Below are 19,021 nucleotides of genomic sequence, written 5' to 3' on the forward strand. Positions count from 1 at the left end.
GCTTCTCCCGTTTCTTCGCGCGCTGGCTGCTGCCCCTTTGTATACGTGTTGGATATTCGAGGTGCGCCGCCGCTTCATCGCTTTATTCGGATTTGAGTTTTCTATTTTCATTTTGTGGTTTCGAGCATCACTGGGCGGACGTGGACGACGAAATACGCGACCAAGCACCGCTTCGGCAGCCGCAAGCGCAAGCCGCCGAACTTCCGAAGGATAAGTAGTCCTAGCAGAGATGCGTCCGCGCGCGAGCTTAGACTATCGACGCATTGCCGGGCAGTTCGCAGACTGTTGCATACTTGAGTTCCAGTGGTGATTATACCTAACTAATAACGGCCTTTTGCGATGCTTCCGGGCCTGCAACGCCCCGCAAATGCTCCGCGACGTACCCCGATTGTGCCGCCGCCGTCACCGAGATGAACGACGAAAGTGCGGTCCAAGCGCGTGCGTCTGCCGGCCGTGAAGACGAACCGTGCATCAGCAACGGTCGCACCATACAGTCGCATCTTTAGTCACAAGTAATCTTGTCGGAGGTGTTGAATATGACCGCCGCCACTGTCCGCGCGTCACTTGGTTCTGTGCCGGCAAACGAACGGAAGATGGGGTTTACGGCTGGAGTGGCATGCTCGGTGGCGACGGACTCAAGCGAGTCGAGCGGCTAAGAAAGATGCCTTGTGCAAGAAGAGGGCACAAAAAGCACATGAAAGCAAGCATAAAAGATCCAAGAAGCCAAGAGATCAACCTGACACCTGCACCTACAAGGCCGGTGGTTTCTAGTCGAATAAATATGGCCCAGAACTTCAAACGCCTTTTTCTCAAAACTTTTTTCTGCCACCAAGGTCAACTTGCAAAGCCAATATCTCAGCCACCGTTATGAATATTTTTACACCGTTTGTTTTGTTACACTCATAGTGCACCACTGCACACAGTGACATGTTTTGTTTTCAAAATACTTGCTTCGATAATTTGTTATCTTTTGTTTTCACAGTCGAGATTTTCATGCAACTGAAGTAGATGCCAAAGAATGAAAATATAAAAAAATTCTGTTAGGCTAAAAAAATTACAGGAATGTCACTGTGTGGAGAATACATATAGGAGTGTTATCAATGTTTGCTTGAACTCCTAGCATCAATATACAGGTGTGCAGGCATTTTGCAAAAATGAAAGCAGAAAAATTTTGTAAACACTAAAGTACTTCAGATATTGCAGCCATATTTTCACAGTTTTGTTTATGTAGTATTATTAACCCCTGTGCAAAATTTCATCAAGATCGGCTGGTAAATAAAAAAGTTAGTTTTGATCCCCATATCCCCCCTTAACAACAAGGGTGTCAACGCAGCAATGATCACTCAACTCCGTACATCATGCGAACAAGTACTACGAATGATCACACGTATCACCAATAAAACCAGAGGGATGATGGAGAATGACACTCTTCGGTTGGTCAAAGCCTTTATACTCAGCAGAATTGTGTACGTAGCTCCGTACCTTCGGATGAGGAGGTGCGATTTAAAACATTTCGATGTCATGATCAGAACAGCATATAAGAAGGCACTAGGACTGTCGGTCAAAACATCTACAGAGCGCTTATTGCAGTTGGGGGTGCACAATACAATAGATGAGATAATTGAGGCCCACCTATCAAGTCAATATGCCAGATTGGCAGGAACAAAAACAGGACGCAAGGTACTAGAGGACCTAAATATCGGCTGTCCTTACTATACGGCAACACGACAAGACATTCCGAAAGAGTGGAGGTGCAAATTCGCGACCCTGCCCCTTCCTAAAAACATGCACCCAGAATATCATCAAGCAAGGAGGAGGGCAAGAGCCAAAAAGATGGACCAGATCTATTCTAAATTAGAGGGGGCCTTCTTCGTGGATGCTGCAGGTCCGGTGGGAGGAGTCTCCACAATATCGGTGGTGCATCAAGGGCAGACGGTCAATGGACTTTCTGTTCGGCACGGGGAAATTGCAGAATTGGAAGAGGCGGCGATCGCTATGGCGGCTTCGCATCCTAGTTCAGAATACATCATTACAGACTCGCAAACTGCCTATAGAAATTACACGCGGGGCCGAATTGCACCGCTAGCTTGCAGGATCCTCAAACAATCTGGGGTCTTCGCTTCGCGCAAAGAGCTGATCTGGGTGCCAGGTCATGAGGGTGTAGAGGGAAACGAGCGTGCACACGCTGCCGCCCGAGCTTTTCTCCCCCGGGGTCCCTCCTCCTCCCTCCCCGAAGACTCGGACTTCCCAGTGCCATTAATAACTTATGCAGACGTATTACAACACTTGCGCTTATCGCGACGAAAATACCCGGGCCCAGCTAAGGGATTGGACAAATCGGAGGAATGCCATTTACGAAGGTTACAAACCCTGTCATTTAATAATCCAGTGAAGCTGCATGCTATTGAGCTACAAGCTTTTTCAGCCGAATGTAAATTCTGCGGGCAAAAAGCAGATCTCTACCATATGGTATGGGCCTGCCAGGCTAATAGTGCCTTAGAAACTATAAAACACCCAACGTGGGAAGGATGGGAGGCAGCCCTGTCCAGCTCAACCCTCAAGGACCAGCGAGCCCTCGTGGAAAGAGCTAGGGTGGCGGCCTTAGCCAACGGAATTCCGGAATAGGAATCCGACCACCCTTCTCCTAACTCCCCTCTCCCTTTTTTTGCCTTTAAATAAAACGTTTTCATCATCATCATCATCCCGCTGTTTGGCCTCGGGTGTGTCATTTGCCCGGAAGAACACGTGGACTTGCTCTTCGTAAATTTGCCAGGCGGACCCATCTCCCTCGAATGGCTCGAGCCTTCCATACAGTGGCGTGGGATGATCTGCGGGTACTTGTCGGCTTCCTCATTGCCACTGTCACGAGGATCCCATCCTCGACATAAAAACGTTTACAGCGCAAACACATGCAACCACAAAGTAAGGGACAGGACACAAGCGCTGTCTGTCAACTAACGTTTGTTAACGGAAGACGGGTGCCTTATATAAGGGGAAAGGCATAAGCGAAAGGGCAAGGGAGTGATACAATCGGGGAAAATGATGATGCGCATCGATAAGCGAACGTGCCAGCAGTCAACGCATTCAGGCGCGAAGAAACAAGAAAACGATAAAACTAGACAAACACTAACAAAAGACGAGGGATATTAAGATACAATGAAATCAGAAAGCAGCCGCTTCCAAAAAATGAAGCTCTGCCGCAAAAAGCGATACAGAAGGGGTGCTTACGCACTTGCTGCCATATTTGTGTATGTAAAACGTTTCCAAACTGACGCGCGCCGTCTCGTCGGCACTCTTGCCGAGAATCTTCGTCTCTCCCAAACGAGCCTCGCATCCTGTGCATCCAATTACATGCGCGACCAAATGTGCGTACTTGTCCTTTAAGTTGCTTAGATTTCGGGCATGTTCCCCCAAGCGTTCATTAATGCAGCGGCCGGTTTGGCCGACATAAGCCTTTCCACACTTCAAGGGAATGGCGTAGACCACTCCTGTGGAACACTTGATGAAGGGCTTCTCATGTTTTAGCTGGCAACCTCTTTTTTTATGGTTGCAGATGCGTGGGCACAACTGTGCCAACTTGTTAGTGTTTATCTAGTTTTATCGTTTTCTTGTTTCTTCGCGCCTAAATGCGTTGACTGCTGGCACGTTCGTTTATCGATGCGCATCATCATTTTCCCCGATTGTATCACTCCCTTCCCCTTTCGCTTATGCCTTTCCCCTTATATAAGGCACCCGTCTTCCGTTAATAAACGTTAGTTGACAGACAGCGCTTGTGTCCTGTCCCTTACTTTGTGGTTGCATGTGTTTGCGCTGTAAACGTTTTTATGTCAAGTATGCACCAACTCGCCCAGAAAGAAGTTTTAATGAAATCCCATCCTCATCGCCAGTGTCACGATTATCCCGGGTTCATGAGCAAGGGAGGGCTCGAGGCAGCTTCCGATAGACTTACGCTCCGCAGCATGGTGGTGCTGAACGATGACTGACCACGAGCAGCCGTGCTCGTCGGTGTTTATTGCGGTGCGGGGACCAATGTTGCCTGCCGAGCTTGGCAGGCCACCGAACCTGGCGGCGAACGAACATTATGCCTGAGGGGTTGGTAGGAAAGAGGCGTTGGAGCATTAAACCAGTTGTTAGTCTGCGCCTGTGTCGTGTGGTTCTTTCTCTGTCTTGTCCTTTTTTGCGCAGTTTTTCTTTGTTCCCATAATGTCATACCAACTAGCCCCTCACCGTACGCTTCTAGGCATCACATGCTTGCTGCTGTGTCAAATCCAACACTCCTTTCAACGTGATGCAAGGGACTGCAGTAGAACCCTGCTGATGTGTTTTCTACGGGACTGCGACAGAAAAGTGTAGCAGTTGGGAAATATATACAGTCGAACCCAGCTATATTGATCTTGCAGAAAAACTCCTATCAGTTCGATATAGGGCATAATTCGATACAAGCCTGCTAAAGAATTGGACGTCATAAAAGCACATACCATTTATAAAGTCACTTTATTGATGAAGCTAGCTTAGTTTCACGTGAAATAGTCCTGCATTTTCTTCTGCTTGGGCAATTTCGCTGCCTGCGATGCACGCACTTCTCCACACTGTCTAAAGGGTCAGAGCAGCTGAGGCCGCAACCTAAAGAGTCTTTGTTTTCGGGCTCTCCCGTGGTCGCGACACCATTATCTGCACTCACAAACTTGTCGACCGTTGATTTGTCAAGGGCTTCTGGAAATTCTGGCAGCTCGCTCCAAACTTGGGCAACACTGGCAACGGCTTCGTCGCACCAAAGTGTAACATTAGTCGCAGACACCCTATGAAACATTGCCGATGAGACCTAATGGCCTAGGCCAGTGTTTCTCAAAGGGGGGTCTGTCGCAGCCAGTTGTGGGGGTCTGTGAAACCCACGACTATCCCACCCCCCCCCCCACTTGAATAAGTGTGTGTGTGTGTGTGTGTGCGTGTGTGTGTGTGTGTGTTTTAATGGCTGTAGTCACTGCACGCCTTGGAGGCATTCTGGTTGGGGACTTGAAATCTTTTCACTTTTCCATGAGATGTAAAGCTTTTCTTGCAATTTTCTACAACATATGCATGCAAGCATGCTTTTTCTAGGCTTGCATACTTGAAAATCAAATACAGAAACAGGTTGAATGTGGCTGCAGATATGCAACTCTTCTTAAGGCGGGACCCGGGTCTTGGGCACAGAAAATCTGCCCAAAATTCGACATATATTTCTGCGTTCCCGTCTTGTTTCCGCAGCCAGCTCCAAAATTTGGTAACGAAATACTGTGTAGTTCTGATATTGTGATCTAAAGATGCGAATCCGCAAGCGGCCAAAGGTGCATGCAAGTGCATTGTGTGTTGACTCTTCAAGCCTGCGGCGAGGAATTTCACACGTCGGCACCTCGAACTGCACGACTAAGCACATCGAGCGTTGGCTCCTTGTATCTGTGGCTAGGCATTTCGCACATCTGCACCTCGGACCCACAACCGAGCATATTGCGCGTTCACTCTACAGTGGAATCTTGATGATACGAATCTCGCGAGGTCACGAAAATATTCCTATTAACCGAAATTTGTATCATCGAAACAATTCAAACTAGCTAAATTAAAGAGGCAGAAGTGAGCTCACTCAAGCACACGTACGTAAAAAGCATTTATTTCTTGAAGAAAAAGTCTCAAATGTCCTTCTCCCTCTTTTTTTTGTCGGGTCACTTAGCAGACTTTGTTCAAATCCATAAAAGCGCGTGCACGTGTCCTCGCTGATTTCATCCGCGGCCATAGCACGCCTCAACACTTCGAGCGTGTGCAATGTTTAAGCTGCCGGTTGTGGGCCTTCGCTGTCGTCCACGTCTAACACAAAGAATGCGGTCTGAAGCACAGCAGCTACGCCGTCCGATGGCACGTGGAAAAGCACAAAAGCAACAAAAGCGCCACTGCTTCTAACTTTTCGTGCCCAGTCGCAGCCTCCGCGCCGTCTGGCGCCGCGTGCGCGCCACCGCACCGAACTAGAAGGGGAGAAATTGCGTGACTGCGCGCTGTTCTCTTTCGCGGCAGTCTAGAAGCTTCGGCTCATGCTCAAGGTTGCGTCCGTCCATGTGCTGGAATCATGCCAACTGTGGCCTCTCCTCTGCACAGCGGCGCAACCTCCTCCCCCCCTTAGGAACCGGCGCGCCGGCGGGGGTGCCGCTGTGCATAGCAACAGTGACGTCACGCAGCGGTAGAATGAGCGCGTGCACGCTTTGGCCATGCATCGGTGGTGGCAGCTGGACCGCCGCTCCTTCGACAGACGTCTCGTTGCAGTCGAGTGAGTGAGACGCATCGCTCGGAAGCGGCGCAGTGATTCCGCGCCAAGTGGTTCAGGGAAGCGGCAGCGGATGCCGGATTCCCCCAACACCGAATGCCAGAAGAACAAGGAGCGAATGCGCATGCGACGACTGAACATGTCACCAGATACGAAAGCAAGGGAGGCAGAACGGAAACGCCAACAGCGACTGATTAGATCGTCGAGTACCAAAGGCAGGGAAGCAGAACGAAAGCGGCAGCAACGACAGGCGATATCGCCGAACACCAAAGCGAATGAATTGGAGCGCAGACAGCAGCAGCAACTGGCCATGTCACCGAACAGCAAAGCCAGGGAAGCGGAGCGCAGACAGCAGCAGCGTCTGGCTTTCGCCAAGCACACTAGAATTTCCAGTGTCTTCGGTAATTTTCGTGTCAACCGACGCAGGTCGAAAATTGATTCGTAACAACCGTTCTCTAGCATGTTGCAAAGTAATGGGGCTCGGCCAGAACCACAGAAAAATTCGTATCATCAGGAAATTCATATTAGCCGTGATCGTATCATCGAGATTCCACTGTATTATCATATTGTCACAATAGCTCGTAACAATATCTATCATACCACCCCTTCATGAAGAGAACCTCATCATGATCTCTGTTCACTACGCTCCTTGGGCTGCCACAGACACCTGGCTGTAGAGGTGATCGAGGCATCATACAAAAGTACATTTCTGGAAAGCACCTAGCAACTGCATATCTATCAATGGCTCTCTGATCCTAAGTTCTACAGCCATTGTCGAGAAAAGATGACTTGGATGGCTGCTGACACTCAGAGCCTTCATTCAGTAACATGATCAATTCTACCAAAAGAAAAAAAATGCCTCACTGATTGTACTGGAGACTGCTATCAATCAGGCAGCCTGCAGGTACAACACTGGAACTATATTCATGCCCACACAGAGTTCTGCACGTCACTTGGTTCGAAAACCAGGCACCCTGCACTTTGTAGAGCAGCAGCAGCAAAGAATGTCATATAAAAAGAAAATGGGTGAGCAGAAGCACACCAGACTAGAGGCCACATGTACAAGAAGCCTCACATCACAAAACACCCCAAAGACTAAAGATTTGGTGCCTTTTAGAGAACTGAAAAGAACGTAAAATTTTGAGAGCCGTTTTCTCAAAACTGTTTTTTTGCCTTGTTCAGTTTCTGAAGCTGATTTCTTTGTTACCGTTAAGCATATTTTTACTCCATTCCTTTTGTCACATTCCTTGGGCTACAGTGCAGCTTGTGACATTATCGCTTTCTTATCTTGACTCTTTGTAAGTTTACGATATGGCAGTTCATCTACCCTGAAAGTGTGCTTGATGCGAAGGTAACATAAAAAATGGCACTTCAGAAAATTTACGTTGCAAAAAAAAAAAGAAGCAAGAATTTCACGACCTCTGGCATGCATTTGGCTATGCAGTCAATACTTAACAAGCTTAACAAGTTTTTTAAGTTGCATGTCTTAAAAATCCGGCATCTGAAAAGTCCTTCTAATCTATTGTGAACATGCTGCTAGTCGTGAGAATGTGCTGTTAAATGAGGTTTAGCCTCTAAATGATTTACAGTTGTCGACCAATAACTTGGACTCAATGAGAACTGCAGAAAAATGCTAAACATTTTATTTGGCAGATAGTGAGTGGCTCATTCTACAAGTGGCCAAAAATGTGTGTTGTATTCACGGTAGGGATGTGCAAATATTCTAAAAGTTTGAATATTATCAAATATTATATCTTTAATATGCATATTAAATTCGGAAAATAGATATTCGAGAATGTTTGAATATTCGGCTCGATACAAATGTTCGAATCAAATTGAATATATTTCTAGCTGTGCGGGAGCAAATGTGGTTCTTAGAATTCGTTTCTATTCAATCTAAGAATATTGGGGCGATATTGTGCTCAATTTTGTGATGATTTCGTACTACTAACAAAATTTCGCCTGTAAAGACACTTAGCTACTCAACGTCTAAACCGTGCGGGAAAGCCAGCCTCTCATTAGCAAGGGCCACGTGTTTGCGGACAGCAAGGGTGAACTTTTTTTTTTTTGCGATGACATCTCCAATTTTAAGCTTAGTTCTTCACAGCAAGTGCCGTGAGTGACAACTGGCACAGGGTCAAATACCTTCGAGTTAACAGGCATTTGATGCGGTATAATAAGGCACAAGCTGGTGAGGGCAGCTTGTAAGAATTACTGAGTTTTCCAAGTTAACATGAGCCAAATACGCAATGCTTTAGTATAATGGCTAACCAGTATAGTTTTTTTAATGTTGACAATGAAGTTGCAATTTTCCAACATAACAAATTAGTCCAACTTGCTAATAAATGCATGTGCATATTATTATTCAATATTTGACTCAATATTCAAAGCTACGTATTCGTATTCAAAAATTTTTATATTCGCACACCCCTAATTTTCGGATGATCATTTTCAGGTAGGCTGGTGCAAATATCAATTTTTTGGTTCAAAGTGAAGTCGAAACAAATATTATTTAGTGTCGAATAATTTCAAAGTGAATATTTTGATTAATTGTAGTATTTGTGTAAAGTTTTAAATATAAGCCAGATATTCCAAAAGCTAGTTGGTTCTTTAGGTTCATTCCTTGCAAAAGGGGAAACAGGCTGAACTTTCAAGTCAGTCTATTTTCAAGGTGTCTTTATTTATTTATTTATTTAAAATACCTTACAGGCCCCATGGGGGCATTGTGTAAGGGGGTTACAGAGTAAGCAGCGTTCTAATGTGGTACACAAAAGATACACCTCAATACAGGCCTCATCAACAATACTACCAAGATTAAAACATGAAACAGGAACAACTGAAGTAATGAAAGGCCACAAAGGTACACTTAAGGAAATAACATGAGTAAAACGTAACATAAGGCATTAATACTAGAAAGTAAAATGCACAAGAGATGAACATATCAGGGAGTACAATTCTTGAAGTGATATTCAGGGAAAAAGACGCAAAAAAGCAATAATATATACAGGGCATACAAGTGAACACACGACGCAGCATAAAATAGCACTTCACAAGAGCGAGATAGCAATGCATCAAAAAAAAATATCACAGGATGTTCGAAGCAGATTCAAAGTGTACGAAAAAAGATGAAGTGATTTGTAAGTGCTATTATGAAAAATGATCGTGTAGGAGATGACGAAATTTTTCTTGATCTGACTCGGAAGCAATCCACAAGCGAATGGAAAATAAATTCGGAAAATAGATATTCGAGAATGTTTGAATATTCGGCTCGATACAAATGTTCGAGTCAAATCGAATATATTTCTAGCTGTGCGGGTCCAGCATTTCAGCGGCACGTGTAAACAGAAGCATATCGTATTGGGAATTATGGGAACACATTCGCTGGAGGATGACATCTGACTAAGAAGCATGTACCCAGTATTCAGATTTGTTTGTCAGATGCAAAAATGCAAGTTCAACATTTCTTACAACTCCAGCTGCACAGAAAATTTTTTTACAGGCCCTTGCTCACCGTTATGCTTCTTTCTACCTAAAATTTTGTGGATGTTGAGGCCGTGAGAGCGTTTTGTGCTTGCCTGTCATGCACCATTGGGATGCTGCAAACAGCGACCTTGACTATGTGACACCAGCAGTTTGTGCTGTATTGCGCAAATTCAGCTTGATACTTTGTCTACCTGCAAGCTAAACTCATTCCATTCTGCAAGTGCTTAGATGAAAGAAGTTTTTTAATTTAACTGGGAAATCTGGGTACGTTTAGAGCACTGCTCGGAAGCCATTCCAATGTATGCCATCAACCTTTTTCCTTGCTGCAGTTGTGTTCTAGAAGAGCAGACTGAGAAGCAGCTGGTGAAGTTGAACCAGGCAAAGACCATCAACAACCTGCTCGAACAACAGCTCAGGATACTGTCAGTCAGGTGAGCCTGCATCAGGTGCCGCAACCTCTGATGACCGAACAGCTGTGGAGGGTGCCAACAATGCTTTGCCAATACACGAGGTGCTGTCAGCCTGTTAGGTCTGTGCATATTAGCAATAAAAATAAGGTTGGAGTGTTACTCGTGATGTGAAGCACTTATATGATAGCTCCCACAATAGTATGTTCAGTAAGATTTGCATTGTTTTGTGCAGTATTGCTACTTCTTGTTGGACTAGCTGGTTAATAATTTATTGCAGTGGAAAAAGACATGAAGTAACAAAGGAAACAATCAGGCAGGAAAGAATGTCGCTTGACAGAAATAAAAAAGGTCATTTCCTCCATTATTTTGTGTTTTTTGAACTCAAGAAGTTTTGTAGGGTATTTGTTTCAAGAAAAAATTTCCAGATGCGCATGAACAGCACTCTTCTGAAAACAAGAATTGCGTTCACACTAATGTGACAAGCATATCGTATCAACTTTTAATTGTATCGCATTTTATTCAAACAAGTTAACTCACTAGAAAGGTTGTACTGCATTAAATGTGCCGAACAGGGTAAGTTTGAAATGAAAGATGTGCATTTCAGTGGCACATGTAAACAGAAGCATATCGTATTGGGAATTATGGGAACACATTCGCTGGAGGATGACATCTGGTTTAAGAAGCATGTACCCAGTATTCAGATTTGTTTGTCATAACTGGCATTGCGGCATGGGAGTATATTTAGTAAGCAGTTCATTTTACCATATAACACATACGAAAGTTGACGGTGCATCGTCTGGTCATTTATATATCGAGTGTTGCTCAAACTGGTATTGCTGTAAGTGAGTTCGACTGTATGTGTACTGAATTACTGACATATAATTTGCTGTTAATGGGGACCTTCGTTGCAACCCTGCATGATCAGAAGAGCAGATTCCCTGGTTGTAATTTTAGCAGCTTTCTCGCGACCCAATGCAGAGTCATTCAAGAGAGATTTTGCATCGACGCTGGACATCGCCACTGCAACGACAATTAGTCACGCACATGCTATAGAGTATGGTCTTCCTTACACTCTTTTGTTCTGCAACCTTTTTTGCTCAGTCACTTGAAGCACGGCAAACATGCAAAAGCTTGTTGCTAGTCAAAATGGCAGAAGTGGCTTTATGTTGCAGTGTATGCAGAAGGAAAGCCAAGCTATTAAAGATAATGAAAGTAGCAGATATTTATCCTGAATGCCACATTAATGTGTGTAAAGTAAGGTTGGGTGAATATACAATATCTTCTAATACTCTATCGAATGTTATACTATTTGGTATTTGCTTTGGGTCTAAGTTCAGTATTCAAAACAAACTAGTATCAATTTAAAGACGTACACGGACAGTTTGGGTTTTGGCGAGCAAGTCACATAGCTATTCACACATCTCATAGCCAAGACAAGCTACTGTATTTACTCGCATAATGATCGCACTTTTTTGTCAGAAAAATTGACGCAAATTCAGGGGTGCAATCATTACGCTGGTTAAATTTCCTGCGAAAAGGAAAAAAAAAAAAAATCTTTTTTCGTCCCACGTTAGCTGCGGGATGCGGGTGTGGGACACCAAAACAAAAATTGCAGCCGGCGGAGCAAGCCGAATGCGCCGAACACAATTTTTTTTCTCTTGTGAGTACACTACGTGCATTGAAACAGTTTCTTCCATATCTGTAATGAATAATATCGTTAATATCGACAAGTTTGCGGCAATAACGTAGCCATGTCCACTTTGAGGGGACAGAAACAGATGGGCGCGCTTAGCTGCCAGTGACATAGGAACACATGGCAGGCATGCTGCAGAAACTGCAGCATTTGTCTTCACTACTGTCCTGATATGGCAGGTTTCTGCTGAGGTTGGGTGAATGTCTTAGCTGTGTTACAAGTGTCGGCGTATGAATGGGGTACACTTTAACATATCAATGTAAACTTGGCTGCTATCATTGCCACTCACGATTTGTTGCGTGCCCACGAGTGCAGACAAGAAGAACCACAAGGCGCCCTTTATGTTGTTGTTGACCAAAACCATTACGGAGCCTACAAATAATAAAGCTGAGGCAAGTTCAGTTGTAGCTTTCTTTTTGTGATGGAAGTGCATAAAGTGATGGAAGGAATGAAATGGGGCATCTGCTTAAGAATCTTTGGTGCGTGCAGACCGCTTGGTTTGCATTGAAGAGTCATTCGCGTAGCATTCGACAGATGTTTAACGCGATCATTATTAGCTAGACTTCGCGCACGACATATCGCTTCGGCTAGTTTGGGGTGCAATCATTACATGGAACATCAAATAAATCAAATTTTGACGACAAAATTCAGGGGTGTGATCACTACGCGACTGCGATCATTATGCGACTAAATACGGTACATGATTTCATCCAGTAATTCATTACATCCACATATGTTTATCGAGGTTTGAGTGATGAGACGCTTGAAGCGATCAAAGATGGCTGCGGGGTTCTCACTTGTCCATTTTCTTTTTTTCCTCTACCATGCATGCAGCCACTGCAACCTCTGTGACCTAGCAGAGCTGGTCCAACCACAGATGCAGTCAAACGAGCTGCAGCGGCTGGCGCAGACTCTCACCGATAAGCAGGAGAGCCACGCTGCTGTGAGTGACTTCCATCATAGCGGAACCCATCAAGAATGCGGAGTTGAATCTTTGCCTTCCCTGTTGTCTTGTACGCCTTGTTTGCGCTACAAATCACAGTCTGCTGCCATGCTTTTCAGAAGCCTTTCTTGTGCCGACAAAATCAAAACTTGCAAGGGTGGCCACTGGTCCTTATTTAGTTGCTGTAATCGAGAATATGACTGAATCCCGTCGGGTCGGGATGGAACGTGAGGAAAAGAAGACCAAGGACCAACCACAACAGATTTGGTAAAGTTGCTGGTCCTAGCGCTAGCTCTTTGCGAACAAGGCTCCCGTGTGGAAGCCAAAACATTGACTTTACTGAATATCAAATTTAGCTGCTGCATCAGAGGTGGACAGTTTGGCAGGGAATCGCAACATCATCTCTAACCTGTCTTCAGGATGAAGAGCATGAAAAAGAAGTGTGCAGATGTGACACTTGAAAAGGATGCTTGAAGGACGCTCGAAATAACTTTTGCCTCGGCTGGCTTAGTTTTTTGCTAGATTTACTAGTTATACAGGCTTCAAGTACATGATTGAAGAGGCCAAAAACTCCTCTAAATTGAAACTGTCACAAAGTTACTTCGTTAGATCGAGAAAAATAAACACACTATTTCAATGCAACTAAGATTGGGAAATGAAAAAAAAACAGGGTGTCTACCAACCGGGAAAACTGGGAAAACCGGGAATTGTCAGGGATTTTGAGTAGTCTGGAAAAAGTCAGGGAAAACTCAGGGAATTTGGGCCTCTATCAGGGAAAATTAGCGGCAATTTTATTGAAAGGGTCGAAAGTCACGGTAATGCTGGCTCGAGTAGCAGACAGGAATCGTAATGAATCGTCTTTGATGCCCTGTCGTTGGCAGGAGGACCTGCCAGTGTACAGTCAATGAGCGACTTTCCGGATTCCCGATAATTTGGACGGCTTCGCGGCGCCACCTCATACCCCATAGTGTCAACGTATCAGAACGTGTGAAATTTCCGACGCAAGAACTCTTTGCCGTCTGATTTTCCGGACGTTTTGCCGCGACCGCAGGTCCGAAACGGCATTAATCAAAGGCACCACCGCTACCGGTTTGATTACTTCGCCGCCTCGAACCGGAACTCTCGCACGCAGATCCGCTGGCACCCGTTGCCGCCACTGTGGCAACGCTAGGCCTAGCTGCTTCGACGTTCGCTATGAAGCTTCTTGCCATTGGGTGCCGAGTTTTTTATTGAAAGAATTCGCTGCTGTCAGCAATGGCACGGACTCCACCTTTGTCGTCCTCGCCATTGGCTTAGAAACTTGGAAAACACGGTGCGTTGCATAATGCCGGTTCGTGAAAGTCAGCTTCGCCTGTGTAGAGAATGGTACTCGGTAAAGCTTACGGAAAAGTATTGCAGTGAAGCATAACAAGCGTGGGAAGGGGCTATTGCCTTGGAATACAGTATGTATATCTTAATTATACACGCGGGCACCCGGCATTTCCTGTCACAGTACGAGCACTGGTATGCCTAATATGTGTGCCAACAGGCCTTCAGAGCGTTTTCGAACGTGCCCGTGGCAGTTTGAGCCCCTAAGGGCAGTAAATGGCACGCATTTTTTTTTTGTCAACTGGCCGATTTTTCGGACGTTCTCGCGGCCCCTAGGGAGCTCGAAAAATCGGTCGTGGACTGTGCAACTGATCAAGAGGCTTCAAATGGTCCTTGGGGCGAACGAGTGGCGGAAGGCGGACAAGAACAGAAGTGACCTACGCACTGAGGAATAAACGAGAAAGGAAGCTTGTTGCCGCCATTTTGAAAGAGCTTGAGCTCAAAAAGTAAAGTTTTGGCTGATGCCGAGATGCAGGTGTCCCTCATCCAAACCAAAATACACCCTTTGAAGCAGTGCAACACAACACTCGGGCGTCGTGCGCGGGCTGAGAGTATGTCAGGACTGTTGAGGTTGACTTACGAGCTGTTGAGAGAGAATCTCAATTGTGACAGAATTCAGGCCTCATCCCAATGAGGTTGCTATTAGTTGATAGAAATAGCTCATATTAGAAAATATTTGCCTTTGTATGCATCTCCTTTTTATTCGTATTTGATAATGTCCAACCCTATTTGCAATTTTTTTTTAAAACACTTTATTTGCTGTGCATTTTACTAACCCCTGCCTTCTATTCTCTTCTTGAATAACATAAACACTGCTCCTTAGTATTCAAATTGGATTAACTTGCTTTTTTTGTCCTGTGCTTACTAGAGAGTGACAGCATCAGGCAATATGGTTTCAGCCCGTGTTGATATAAAACATAGTTCTGCATCACTCAGGGAAATTTGCAATGGCACTCAGGAAAAACCTGGAAAACTCAGGGAATTTGGAAATGTCAACGTGGTAGACACCCTGAAAAATAGTTAGTTACATCACAAATTTCGTTAAGGGGGGACACGGCTCTTTGCAGCGAAAAAATCACGAAAAAATCAATTTTTTGAAATAGAAATTTTCGATATCTACAGCTAATATTCCTTTAATTCACAAAGTTTCGAATCCCGGGGAAGAGTATTTCGTCCGCAATATCAATTTATAACATCACTGTGAGCTGAATTCCGCGCCAAAACAGCCCTTTTTATCGCGGCGCGTAGCTCTTTTTCTACGCGCGCGATCGCAGCCATCTTGGTCTCGTTGGAAAGAGGAGCCTTCCTTCTTTAATTTCCCGCCAAAAGTGACTCCGTCGGTACGCCAGTGACGTTGAAATCCGGGGAGAAAAGAAAGCCCGAACGCGCGATCCGATTCGTTGACTAGCGCACGTGACCAAAAACGCGCGCTGTGGTTGGCTGCGCGAGGTTCCCATCGTCTGCTCCACTCCGCAGGCGACGCGACTGCGCGTCTCGTAGGTTTGTTGGCACATGCCCAACGATGTCCGATCCACCGGGAAAGTTCGCCACGAGGCATATGTTCGGCAAAAAGAAGAAGCGATCAGCTTATAACTTTCAAAAGCGCTCCATTCCTTCTGAAAGCATCGAGAGTGGCTCGCCGCCAACTGCAAATGATGCCGAAACCGCGGACGATGCCGAAGTAGGCCTAGCCAGCTCACAAATGAGTGAAATCGTTACGGACAGCGGTCGCGTTCGGCGTGACACTGTAATGTTGCAGCGTGCGGATTTGTTGCAGAGGGAGATGAATGCTCAAAAAAACTTCGAGTTCTTGCGTGAACGTCTGCAACAAAGCGGGTGCTGGATTTGCTCACTCGCGCCGACGGCGTTGCAGCCGCGCCAGTCGACGCCGAGGCAGGCTTCGCTATCCTCAGTAGGACTCCGTGAACGCACTGATGTCGTTTGTCAAGTGCAAGGTGTGCGGCGGCAGCGTCGCAGGAGGCAAAAGCGAACGGTAATCTGGCCACGCCATAAAGATCGTTATCACGTGCGCGTGTTGCGGCGATATCGCGTCGGGGTGGAGCTCGACCCGCATGCACGACAGCCTTGCCGCGCGCGATGCAAGCCACCGGGAATCGGCGAACGGCGCTAAACGATGTTTTTGCCGCATTTGGGTGGCCGTCGTCAGAGTGGGCTTCTTCAATTTTCCACTTCTGGCTACCCGCGGGCTGCCAGAGCCAGCCAGAGCGTCTTCGTTTTTCTCAGGTTGCTCCGCCCACCGTGCTACGCACTTCTGCCGTGCGTTCGTTTTGCTCGCGCTGGACGGTTCTGGCTACCCGCGGGCTGCCAGAACCTGCCAGGACGATTTTGGTCTGGCTGCTCTCTGGAAGTTCTCTGGCTAGCAGACGACTAAAAGAGGCGATGGGCGCTCGCCGCCATCTTTACGGGGACTTCACGGATTTCAACGCGGGCGCTTGAGGACTTAAATTTATCTCGCTCAGCCAACTGTATACGGTCATCTCCGGATTTCCTTACTTCTAGCGTTATCTTTTTAGGTGCTAACGCTCCGTTCCGCATCGCGAAGCGGTGTGATACGAGCCGTGGTGAACCGTTTGAAGCTTTTGTGTGTGTGTGTGTCCCCTGATTGCTTCTTCGCGGTGGTAAACAGCGCGCTGCGCTCTCATGCGTGCATGTTATCTGCATCGTGTTCCACGCAAGGTGTAGACGCTCATTCACACATTGCGGTACATCTTGGTTTCGTCTTTCTCTGGTGGCGTTCCTTTTCACATATTTCGCGTATGTATATCTCTCCTTTCTCTGCAGTTAGCGAAGGCTTTGCCCGTGTTCGCTCCGTCTCTCCGTCGTATGCTTAGGTGGCAGCTCGAAACCGATATGTGTTCAAACTGCAGGCCGTTGTTCTAAGAATACACTGATTGCACTCGGTACATTTAGACACACGTACATTGGCTTATTGCTCTCATGATTGCGACCAATGTTGTTTTTCGTGTGAAACGTTTCGCTGGTCACAGGCGACGTGCATTTTCACCCGCGTCCAGCTTTAAATGAGAAGCACCATCAGCCACAACAAACTTTCTGAAATCGAAGCTCAAGCAGGTCGGCGCGAAATTTTATGCGTATGAGACGTACCCGATAACCTGCTTTCTCATGTCTTGTGATGATACAGCGCCAACTCATCAATGTCGCCGGTGGGCGACGTGATCGCTGCGAACAGGGATCTTACAGCTATCGCTTTCGAGTATACAATCACGATTTCGCGTCTTGTCATCTGCCGCGTCGGAGGTCATCTGTTGCGCTGCGCAAGGCGAGGTTGGCCCAGTACGCGTCCTGCGACGAGTCGCGCGAAATCGCGCGAAAGTGATCGTATTCCTGAATGCAACTATACATTTTCAAGGCGGCAACGCATAAATGGGCCGACTATGCCGAGCGCGCGTCGGCCTCGACGGGCGCTGCCATGCTGGTAGCATGTTTACATTTGGCCAGCTGTACCGGCGTTCGATTTTGCAAACTTTGGGCAGGTTCGGGTTGTCTTGGGATCCCAGCCCACGTGACTTCCTGTCAGAACCGGAACTAGCTGGCTGCCGTCTGGCTACCAGCGGGCTGCCAGAACTGCGAAAATCGAAGAGGCCCAGTGACTACATTCCTGGTGGCTTTTAGCCACTTTCACTGCAAAATAATGCAAAATTATTTCTGTACTTTTGATTAAAAGCGAATGTAATCCTTTTTTCTCGTTTTCTCAAAACACCGACTTTTCACTTGTACAGAATGTAGGGTCAGATTTTAGAATTTATGCTTTAAAATTTTCAATTCTGCTTTAGATCAGACAGTAGGGTAGCCACAATTCGAACAGTAAAGATTGAATTGCTATAAAATTACTAATATTTGATATATCAAAATAGTATTCCTACCATTATGTTCCTTATGTTTTCTAGTACCCTGGCATGTGCTAATACGAATTTCGTAGCGCATTTATTTTTCCCCATTGTTTCTGCAAATTATGAAAAATGAATTTCATTTATCGAACTAAATGGCCTATTGGAAAAATAATTAGATATTTGAAATCAGCACAAAAGTCTTAACAAGAAGGGAAAGTTTCATGAATATTGATGGAAAACATCATGAACATTATTTGAATTACAGTGTCCCCCCTTAAAGAAGCGAAAGTTTCATTCTTGCCTGATTGGACCCCTGTATCATCCTTGATCAATTTAGTATTCAAGCATTTGCCGTAATCACCATGAACATGTCCTGAAATGTTTTTCCTCGTTTTCTCAAAACGACATTTTTGATGGTAGTGTAGTTTGGGAGTAACGATATCTCTGGTTCTACTCATCTTATTGCAATAATTCTTTTTTCGTCAGAAAGGTAGACAAATTGGGAGTGAAGTAGGCCTAAAATGTGAACAAATATCATTACAGAAATTTTGAAAAAGTAATAATTTCTGCAGGGCTTCACTAATGCCTTCTGCTTACAAAAGTTTGACATGCTGTAACTTCGGCATAAGTCAGTTTAAAACATTCATTCTTGTAGCACTGCAACCTCTGACCATTCAACATCATTTTGATGTGCCAGTCTCCTTCATTAAAAGCCAGCATTGTAGAGAGAACTTGCCTCCAAATTAGTCCATACAAAAAAACATGAATTGCTTATATTTTGAAAAGTACTTGTTGCATGGGAAAACCAATTGAATATTTGAAATCAGCATGTCAAAATACATAAGTGATAGAAGTTTTATCAAATTGTGGCCACAAATAAAAAAAGAAAATTTAAGTGGGGTGTCCCCCCTTAAATCAAGCTTCATTATGTCGAGGTTTGACTATTTGTTTCTGTCATGCTTC

At 45.5% G+C, this 19,021-nt stretch overlaps 1 protein-coding gene across 3 annotated transcripts in view; it reads left to right on the forward strand.

Annotated features, from left to right (window-relative positions):
* Positions 1 to 19,021, forward strand: part of LOC135904974 (serine/threonine-protein kinase TBK1-like) — a 151,334-nt gene that overhangs the window by 97,593 nt on the left and 34,720 nt on the right. For all 3 annotated transcript variants that reach the window (XR_010565273.2, XM_065435967.1, XM_065435966.2), the window contains exons 12-13: positions 10,102 to 10,203; positions 12,710 to 12,818. Coding sequence is in view for 2 of the 3 variants with exons in the window: in XM_065435967.1 (XP_065292039.1) it covers positions 10,102 to 10,203; positions 12,710 to 12,818 (211 nt within the window). In the remaining variant the exon portion in view is untranslated. The remainder of the gene's footprint in view (positions 1 to 10,101; positions 10,204 to 12,709; positions 12,819 to 19,021) is intronic.

This window comes from Dermacentor albipictus, chromosome 6, assembly GCF_038994185.2.
Source record: "Dermacentor albipictus isolate Rhodes 1998 colony chromosome 6, USDA_Dalb.pri_finalv2, whole genome shotgun sequence".
Taxonomy (NCBI): Eukaryota; Metazoa; Arthropoda; class Arachnida; order Ixodida; family Ixodidae; genus Dermacentor; species Dermacentor albipictus.